The following is a 10710-nucleotide window of genomic DNA, read 5'->3' on the forward strand; positions in this document are numbered from 1 at the left end:
TAGTAGAATTTACTAGTAATTAAATTTTTAAAAAAWTTTTAAAAAGTAAAAAAATCATTCTTACAGTAAAAGAAGGCATCTTAACCAGTCCCGCTTTCAGAATCATTTCGTGTTTTTCAATTGGGGTAAAGATAGAAGAGCAATTGTCAATTTTCCTTTCCCCCCTGTCTTGCCATTTGACCACCCCACTTCCTCCTCTTCATTTTAGTTTCCCCCTACTCTGAGCATCCTCAAACCACTGAATGTCCAAAGCAATCGAGGAAAAGATGCCCAAGTTTGGCTTGCCGAGTCCTGATATTTGGCAGTTTTCCTCACATATTGCCCCCTCCTTGATAAGCAGAACTCTTCCCTTTCCTGTTTCCTTTCAGGCTGAACTCCTTCCCATTTCGTCTTCTTTTCCAGCACCTACGAGTAGCACCAAGTTCAGAGCTCTTCTCTTTTCCCCTCCCTGAACCCTGGCTTGCCCATTCCAGCTTTGCCAAGAGCCTGTCATAAACTGCTTGTTAACTAGCTTCAAAAAACCCAATGGCTTTCACACAGCTGTTAAAGCCCYGCCTATTTAGTAGTAGTAGGCCTAGGGAGGAGACAAAGGAGGGCAGTACTAAGAAAACCAACACAAGGAAGCCACTGGCTACACCCAGTTACAYTTTCCATTCCTGTCCAGCCCTCCACACCACATATCCCTTTGTACGACTGAGAATCTTGTTGTAGCTTGTAGCTTTTATATCCACACTACCTGAAAAATACTTGAAGCTTTCTATTGCAGAAATTATGTACTCCATCTCTTGTTTGAAGAACAGACTTCACTRATGTAATAAAAAAAGAGTTCGAGAAGACAGGAATTGGTTTCTCCTCCTCTCCTCACATCTCAGGAGGAGCCAGGGCTGACCAGTGAAGGTGAACAGTTATTTGAAGGCACAGCAGCACAAACTTGCAAGTAAGCAGTCCCAAGAATTTACCATGCAGCAAACTGGTGCACACCTCCCTCGTAAAGGCATGTATAGCTAAGAACACTCTCATTTCTCATAGCACTGACAAGTGGAGTACTAGTACCAGTCATTAGAAGTATGACCAGATTTTTCTTGCTTCAGATATTGCACGKTTACAGGATATGCCACAAGTCATATGTAAAGCACTAAAAACATTTATGAAAAATTGCACTCAATTCTTCAAACAGGGTCACTCTTTGCACCAGAAACAGAGCTAACAAGATGGGTTACTCTTGGAAGGCTAAAGTCAAGGGCTAAGTGGGTTCCACTGAATACTGGAGATTATTCCAAGTATTAGGATGACATTAATGATCTTTACATTAAATTTAGACATTGTCCCTTCCCTCCCCCCTAAAAAAACCCCACATTTAAGGTTACCAAACTAGAGTTCAATCAACCAACCAATCTAGTACTTAYGTCATTCATTGCAAGAGGTYACAGATTACCTCACAGCCGAAGAGCAGTACCTGTATTTCTCAATCCATTTGACTTGTAATTAATACTAAATTCATTTCAATTAGGAGACTTTATGCTGAACTAAACGTCAGGCTTGCAGAATATTAAGTTCCCTATCCCATGAGAAGTTAGTGCCTTGTTCATGAAGTGCAAAATGGCGTATTTCTCATAGTGCYATGAAGCCAGAGATCAAAAGCAAATTGCTTTTGCCCAGTTCAGACTGTAGCCCTTGTCTGGGTTCAAAGGGCAAAGTGATCAWTCTGTACACAAACCAGTGAGAGCTTCCAGCAGGAGCTCTGTGTCTGGCACATGGCTTTGGGCAGCTCCCAAGGACAGTCAGGAAGCAGCTGGCTGGAGTGGAAGCACCAGCTCTGAGATCTCAACTCACTCAGACTTCCATAGAAAGGAGGGCCCTGCAAGATTCCTGAGCCCTCTCAACTAGCAAGGTTTCCTGAACAAACTGATCACCTGGCCCAAAGGCCCTTCAGAGGCATTAAACAGTTATTGAGAGACATCAAGCTTCTTCCCTGAGTGCAACTCCAAGAGGACCTAACAAATTCAAAAGGAAGGAAGAGGCTGAAAAGCAGCCCAAGTAGCACCGATTTTGTCATCAAAAATCGTGGAGCAAGTTTGTTAGACTGGGCTGATGGGAAGAACAACAAACAATGTCTTGGACAAGAAAAACTGCTTTTAGGAGTTCTCTTCTGGAAGGAAGAAAAGTTAAGAGGAGCTGAAACTAGATTTTAATCCTATTTGTGCTCTTTCCAGGGCACTTCAGGTTTGACCAAGAGACCCCACACCCATGGCAGATGCCCATTCTGCCTAACCCTCCAAAACAGCCTTTTGAGAAAGTTCTGGCAGTTTCAGGCCAGACAGCCTGGAGGTGATGCTCACTTTTTAAAGTATTTTGTTTCTTCTTGACAACAAGGCATTTCAGTTTTAATAAATCACATGGTAGATAACAGAAATAACACAAGCTGAACTGCAGTAACAAGGCCTGGGTTAGTTCCTAGGTTCACTGTCAGAACAGTAACTCAAGAATGGGAATGTTTATTAAACCTGATCTATTCTGGATCTGCTTCACTAATCTTGTGGAAAACTGCCAAAAAGTCCTCAATTACAAACTTTACCTATCCATTTCCAGTTGCATGGAAACAATGGAAATCCATTTAATTCATTTGGAAACTGAAACCTTGTGTAGCAAGCAACAACAAAAAAAAMCCCTCAGTGATGAACACTGTCTTTTATCATTCACAGGCTGTTAATTTCCMCCCTACTCCCCTGCAGAATGCTCAAGTCCTTCAGCATGATCAACGTTTCTCAAGTCCAAGAGCAAAACTTGGCATGTTGAGCTCCTCTCTCCAGGCATAAATGCTCATTACTCTAGATACAGGCTATGGAGATGCACTGAAGTGCACTGAAGCTAGCAAGAGAGGAGAAGGAAGTGCCACTGGATTAGACTCATAGAACCTAAAGCACTTATCAGTAACTCCACTAATGGGATCTCAGCAACTTAATCCAAGTCAGAACAGTAGGAAGAATGAGAGAGAAAATTACCAGAGGAACTATGCTTTAGGCATAGGATATTGTGGCAAAGGATATTGTGGTCACAAAGGTTTAAATGGCTTGCTTTAGAGTCTAGCAATTCTTWGCAGCTATCAGACAAAGTTTTGGGCACTTTCAGATTCTCAAATACTTTCAAAGGCACATAAGACTTGACAAAGCCCTCATAGCTATAGTAGCACCAATAACACAAAGTTTTGTATAACACAGAATCATTGAAAACAATAGTGTAATTGAGGCAAAGTGTAGATCAAGTATTGAGGCTTTTACTATTTTTCTACTTTCTTATATTATACTTCTTATACTTCTGACATGCTAATACTTTACATGTGGATAGGGTGCATACAGTGCAAGGAAAATAGGCGTTTATATTTTAACTCTGAGGTATTCATGAGTATTCTCGCACTGTTCAAACACAAATCAAATTCCCTGCGGCCCAGACTATCACAGTCCTTCAGTCCAGTCCCATGGGTGGCAGTATATAATTTTGGGAAGTGGTTGACAGCAAGAGAATTTGAAGCAAGAAATTGGAGTGACATTCCAAGGGACCAGCCAGTGCCTTGAACCAAACACATGACCTAACTGAAGCCACATTACCCCAGCTACTAGCAGATTACTACTTTTCACACAGTGATTAAGAGTATCCAATTAGATGGCTGTACAGGTGGCTGGGACTGAAAACAACAACTCCCCTCATTTCACTTCAGGTCCTTAAGCCAGTTCCAAGACTCCAAAAATTATGTACACCTTCAAGCTAAAACCAGGTGACTCAAACACCTCATTTTGTAGGTCTCCAATTCTAACAGGTATTTTTACTAATAGGAACCAGAAAGGCACAGTCAGCGTCATCCAGTACTATGCTTTTCTCCCCAGGTATTTTATTATGGAAAAATCAGCTTTAGAGAATATGATTTTCATTCCAGAATAAGTATGTGATGCCAAGTCAATCCCTCTTATAGAGAGGTAGAAAAACACAAGGAGAAACCATTTGGAGGTATCTGGCTAGATGTGGAAGTTGCTTTTGCTACACAAATGGTTCTTCATTTTACAAGCCACTTGGGAACACGCAATGCAGTTGGGTTCACCTCTGAGAGCAAACTTCTACTTCAGCAAGAATTTCAGGTTTCAGCCAAGATCAAGTCGTACTGGTGAACAGTGTTCAGCACACATTCTGAAACAGTCACACATGGAGGACGTAGCTCTTTTTCTTTCTAGCTTAAAATGCTCTGCATATAAAATTAGAGTGTTTACAGGAACCAGAAGGRATTAAGTCTCTGTCAACTCCTATCTGGAAGGGGACAAGGGAATTTTCTTAGAATACCTGCCTTTCTAGTGTGTTATCTATGAAAAAAAGTTTGTTTACAGGAAGTGCAATTGCTTCTACTTCCACCCAAAATAGTGGATAACAACCCATTGCTTACAAGCCTTGTTTGTGCTAAAGATGCACCCACAACGACTCAGAGCAGTTGGCCCTGCTCTTCTCCAGGACACACTTGAGACGTGACACGATGCTAAACCACCATTGCTCTTTTGCAGTCATCAGTAACTGACAGACTGACTGCATTTGTACTCRAGCCCAAGTGACCAAACACACCCCAAAACTGACCAAAAATTTGCTCAATTTATGCTATTACATCGGGGAGCAATCAAGTTGTGGAATCTGAACGTTGGAGAAAAAGGTGCTCGTTGTGAACGACTTCTTCCCGTTATTAAAAAAAGACAACAAAAAAATCCCCACAGCTTTCAGAAGTAGAACATAATTCTTCCTATAGCCAGCCAGACTCGCACATATTGTCAGTGAAGGTGACACAAAGCTGCTCCAGATTAAGTGTGTGAAAGGAGGGAAACCACCAAACCCCCACCAATTGCCACCCATCTCCGTTCTTCTAAGATTCTAATTACTGATAGGAAAGCTCTAAACTGCTATTTCTGCTATTTTAACCTGTTAACGAGCTTTGCCAGAGATTGGTGGTTTACAGGTACCCTATTCAATGAACATGGCTTTCACATTAGCAAGTTTCAAGTCGAAATAGCATAAATCCCCTCTGAGCGATTTGCTCCACCAGAGACTGCAGCAAATTTTTTTTCACTTCATTCCACCACCTGTATATAATTGATGCGAGTGTTTTGGCCTGTTTTATATCCTAGATTGGGTGGGTGATGAAAAACGAAGAACAGGTTTTGCTGGCTGCAGCTGGGTGTGCACACTTTTCAAATTACAGTGCATTGTAGTGCAGTCATTTATAGCCAAGCTACTTTTGCCATTAGCTACACTGCCACACGCTTTAAAAAGCACATCCCCCATAGGAGCATTTCTGAAGCCCTGCAGTATAATTACAAAGTGTAGTTTATAAAGTTGGAACATCGGCCTACAGACTGGTAGAGATTTTTCTCATTGGTGTTTGACTGGAGACAACTTAGAGGCTCAAACTGGAGTGTCTCATTCAATTACATTCTTCCCTTTCCAGAAAGCAGAGCTACTGAAACTAGATTGAAAAAAAATCATTTATGCCCTGAAAGGAGGGCTCATGCTCCTTATAGTACAGAGTCTACAAGTACAGAGCCCTTTGTCAGACACTGTTTGTGTCCAACATCTATTTTCTGCCCCCCCTTTTCACTTTCACATTCTTCAAGTAGTTTTAGCAATCATTTGCACAAAGTTYTGTTACATAACTTGACTGTACATAACATTGAAATATGATTTCTAACAGCCTCATCCTCCTAAACACATGCCTTACCAGATGAGTCTCCCCTGTCATGCATATTAGCAATTTGCCATCTAGGTAGAATCACATTTAGCCCTAAAAAAAGTATAGCCCCATGCTATCATATATGTTCTCATAGAAAGCATATTAAAAGTGATATCTTAAAATTAAGAGTTCAATTAGGTGGCAGTATCCCAGGGCAAACTCTCTTACCAGAGCTTGATAGAACAGCTGCTTTGTGAGAAGGTCCTTTAGCTGTGCAGATATTCTCATTTCCTCTCTTCAAGGCAGGTGACACCATTCTCACCTTGGAGGCTGGCGTGCTTCGCAGCGCCACRGGGCCTTTCTTGGATGTATTCTTCCCTTCTGCTGCCCCAGCTTTCACAGAAGACGTCTGCCAATAAACAAAAAAAACCCCACACTTTCTGGCATCTGCAATAAAACACTGATCATGCAGTTAAGGGACATGTTTAGCCATTTGCTGTCACATGGTCCAAAGGAAGCAGTCAGCAATATTATCTGCACTTGAGAGCTTCAAAAACAATCTCTTACATGGCCTTAAGCAACATAAAAGTTTCAAGGTAGTCACTGATAACAACAAACATGCTGATGAGGTTACACATGTTATCATTTTAGGTCAGCGTTCCCACCCTGCCCCCTCTCCCCCACCAAAGCTTTAATTAAATCATTTGATTACATGAACACACCTCATCAAGATGAATTCTTTACCCACTACACAGGTTAGCATGCTGAATTCTTAGTTATGCTACATTATCTGAAATATCACAGCTACTATAATAAGCTTCCTGGTCTAAACCTTAAATTGGAAACACAGAAACAGGAAAATCCTTTCCCGTTCAGGTGCATAGACAACACAAATTCCAGCACAGTTCCAGGACAGGCCTAAAAATCCCTGGCTTATGGTGTATCCTTCACCTACCTTGTGCAGAGAACTCTTGTTCCTGACCAAACAGGCACTAAATCAGACCTACTCATGCTACCAAGCACACAGGCATCCACCACCTGCCTTTTTGCGACTCAAGCAGGGAAGCAATGACTTGGGGGTCTTGCATGCACTTCACACTTGACTAYAGCCTTCATTTTCCAATATTAACTTCACACTTAGAAGAGGATAACCTTAAATGGATTCCATCTGATTACTGTGCAGGGCATTATAGAGATTCTTCTAATGGATTTTCCAAGCACACACAGCACAATTAGTGCAGTAGAGTTTTCCATCCTGGTAACCCRATCATTTTGAAGCATCTTTCAGCCCTCACTTTGAAAAGTAAGGGATGAGACAGAACTCAAGCTTTAAAACACCTCAGAAATAGAGAGTCTGCCCTTGCTTTCATGCCCATTTAGTTCCTTGATAAATAATATTAGGCATAACTCAATTTGTTCCACACTGCTTCCAAAATGGGCATTTGCTTCTGAAGCAGTTCCCTTCACCTACTAAGGTTCAGAGCTTGATCTAGGCAAAGCCTGTGACTTTGGCAACACCAGTTTTACTGATCACAGAGGCTGCCTCCATTTCCCTGCCTTAAAATAAGGCTGTTGAACTAGCAGGCAAGCAGAAAGGAATCTGCACAGCCCCAGGACTTCAACTCTGCACCCCTGTGATGCCTTGTCTGATTTCTTCCACCCAGCTCCAAGCTTTTCCATTCTTTCCCACCATTCCTCTTCTCACAAGCCTCTTTCGGAGCATTTGAAAGCAACACGTTTCTCCTGACAGGTAGCTGACTAGGCCAAAATGCTTCCCAACCAATGAGTGGATACATACCTTGCGGCCAGGAAGCTCACGCCTTCCAGCTGGCTGACTGCCCAAAAAAACTATATGCTTTCTTCATGAAAACGCCTTCTTGGCTCATCTGACTATTTTAGCGAGCTTTTTTAGCGAGCTTTTCTTTACTTCAAATAGATAAATAAAAATCCCAAATTATTCAAAACACACAGTTAAAAAACTAAGTCCCTCAGCAACTTGCTGGCTTTGGGATTTCATGTTACTTGAAATTGTTAATGTTAATGTGTAACCTTTCTTATGGAAATGTTGAAAATATTGTTTATTTTTAAAGTTTGCTTTAGAATTTACTACCAAAACCAGGCAATTCTAAGTTTCACTTGAAGTTGCAAAACTGCTACCATGATCTTGGTGTGTATTAATACGCATTATAGTTAGAAAAATCTTAACAAGTTATGCTACAGAGTTTTACTAGGGCAGCGAACTGAAGACTTGCATACTTGTACTTGAAAGCTTACTGACAGCTTTGAGCAAGACTTGACAGAAAACTTACACCATGAAATGACAGCTGAAAACGTTAGGTAGTACTTGGAGTGCCTACTGTTTAGTTAAATGTTCAGCCAGCAAGTAAAACTACACTTCTCTCCCTATACTGAAAGGGCATTTGACAGCAGAAATCTACAGCTTCATTCCAAACGCACCAATTATCTACAACTGCATTAGCAGACACGCTCCATCCTGCAATTTCCATTCACAGCACTGTGCAAGGCAGAGTTTTTTCCACACACAGAAACATATCATTGCATTCAAAACACTTACCACAGGTACAGAGTGCAAGTCAAAGGTTTCCTTTGCTTGATCTTGGAACAACTCCGCTTCCAGAGCTCCCACGTTGTCGGGCTGCTCTTTCCCAGCTCCAGCTGGGCAGAGGCTTTGAGCACAGGGCTGCATTAAAGCCCCTGAACTTTCCATCTTCTCCTTGGTTCCCCCTTTGGAGCTCTCTGCACACGCCAGTGCAGCAGAAGGCAGGGAGCATGCCGAGTTGGAAGAGCTTGCTTTGCCGAGGTCTTCCGGATTGGGCTTTAACGCAGGTGTCTTTGAAGCCTTGTGGGAAGCGCTTCTGGAATGGGTTGCGGCATGCAGAACTTGGCTAGCGAAGAGATGTTTGCTAAGATGTAGCTTGTGGGGCTTATTCACAGGCAGCTCCACTTTCGTATCTTTCCCTAGATCTATTTTCTTTTTCAGCGTTTTCATGGAAGGGGACAGTTGCCTCGGGGAAGMAAATGGTGAACATGATGGAGCAGCAGACAGCTGGGGGGATTGCGGGGACCCTTTCAATGACACATTTTCTCTTGAGGGTAGCACAGGTCTGGACATAACCTTTGGCTTAACATTTTTGAAATTAGGTTTGGGAAAACTAACAATCTCCGATTTCTTTGCTTTGGTTATTTTGGACACAAGAGGAGATCTGCCTACTGCCTTTTCTGCTATTTGACCTGAACTAGTTTTAAACAGAGGCTTCCTATCATGCTCTCCTAAAAGCACTTCTTTGCAAAGTGGCTTAGAAGGCTTGTCCCYAAGTTCATCCATAGTGGAAATGAAAAAAGTTGAATCTTTTGATTGCTCTTTAGGAGTTGAAGTACGTAGAGCCGAACTACTTTGGCCAATCACAGGGCTGAAGACCACAAAAGTTGTGTCACATTTCAGTTCAGGCTTAACAGTCCTCTGCGGTTTTGGTTTACTGCAGATTTGTATCTCGGTCATGAAAGACCTGCTGTTGCTACCGTCGGAAGCAGCATTTCCAGGAACACTTTGTTCTTTAGTTAAACATTCACTTGATTTTTTCGATACTTGTTTTCCATCAATAGTATCTACTGGGAAGAGGGRTACCTTGCTTACAGGTCTACCCCTCAGTGTTTCCACAGCAGAATGGCCCATTTTATCATGCTCAAGGGTATGCTCTGGGGATTTCTTTTGCTCATCTTCACAAGTACTAACACACGGTGCTAAAAAGTCCCTCCTGGGAGGATCTATACATCCAGCAGCTGGTTTTGCAGACTTTATTTCCATTTTCTGCGGTCCTTTCTCAGTAGAGTTGGTGGTTTCTGGATAGTGTTTGACACCTGCAGAGCTTGGACGAAGCACCTCAAGCTCTGAATGGGCACATGAGCTTTGCGAAGCCTCTAGCAGAGGGGGAAAATAAGGCATTTTTTCTAGGCCAATTGCATCAACTTGCTCTTTTGGATATTCACTGCCAGAGGATACTAGTGTTTTCCTCAGGCACACGTCCTGGCTTGGATCTGTTCCCGCTGTTCCCCCCATACTAGGAGCATCTAGAGTGCCCAGGTGGCAGTGCACCCCATCGCTTACCCCAGGCTGTGCCTTCTGCTCTGAGGCAGCAAGGGGCAACACACAGTTCCAGTCAGTCCGACTGTAAGGCACCAACTGCTCAACACCTGGATTCGGCATGTTTGCCACGGCAAGGTTATCTTTCAGCAAACATGCTTCAGCCAGGTCACAGTTCAAAGTACACACGTAAGTCTGGTCAGTCATTGACATGCACATGGCACCTGGATCTCCCAGGAAAGCTCCCGGACAGTTACACTCACCAGGAGCTTCCTGCAAATCAAGTGCTTCAGTGCATTGCTTTTTAAAGGGGATACTTTTGAAGTCACTCTCATCTTCAGCATTGGTATCATAGTCAATCCCAGCCCCCACACGTTGGTCTGTCTGCATCATGGTGGCACAGTTCTTTGGGCAAGGTGAAGCTTTTCCACATGCGTAGTTATTCCCATTTTCATCACTTAGAAGTAATGAAGACTTCAAGTCATTCTTTGCTTTTTCATCTGACTTCTCAATATTCATTTTGGAGGATAACTTTCAAAATACCTTCATTTTAAATTCATTTAAAATCCAAGAGAATGCAGATTCTTCTGAGCTTTGCAGAACAAACAGCTTTTCTCTGGAACATATCAACTGTCCTGCAAGACACTCAAACTGTTGTTTTCATGCTTGCCAAGAATATTTAAAGATTCTAAAATTAAGAAGAAATGAAAAACGGTTAGCTGAACCAGGATCACATTTCCAAATATTCATCAATGACTGCATTGGGTAATAATGAGTTTGCAATAAGGTAAGTAGTAATGCATGACTTTCTGCCTCTTACATGAGGATTGAATCCTCAAAGTAGAAGAACAAATAYGAAAACCATGGAAAGGGAGAAAATTACTTATCAAAAAAGACTCCAAAAGGTAAA

At 42.2% G+C, this 10710-nt stretch overlaps 1 protein-coding gene across 2 annotated transcripts in view; it reads right to left on the minus strand.

The window, feature by feature from the left end:
* The window catches only part of MTUS1 (microtubule associated scaffold protein 1), a 77361-nt gene extending 66885 nt beyond the window's left edge, over window positions 1-10476 (minus strand). For both annotated transcript variants that reach the window (XM_026033609.1, XM_026033608.1), the window contains exons 1-2: window positions 8274-10476; window positions 5927-6107 (exon numbers count right to left, since the gene is read on the minus strand). In XM_026033609.1, coding sequence (XP_025889394.1) covers window positions 5927-6107; window positions 8274-10319 — 2227 coding nt within the window. In that variant the 5' untranslated portion in view covers window positions 10320-10476. The remainder of the gene's footprint in view (window positions 1-5926; window positions 6108-8273) is intronic.
* Between the last annotated feature and the right edge of the window lie 234 nt (window positions 10477-10710).

The sequence above is a fragment of the Nothoprocta perdicaria genome, unplaced genomic scaffold (assembly GCF_003342845.1).
Source record: "Nothoprocta perdicaria isolate Ctin4 unplaced genomic scaffold, notPer1 scaffold_13, whole genome shotgun sequence".
Classification (NCBI taxonomy): Eukaryota; Metazoa; Chordata; class Aves; order Tinamiformes; family Tinamidae; genus Nothoprocta; species Nothoprocta perdicaria.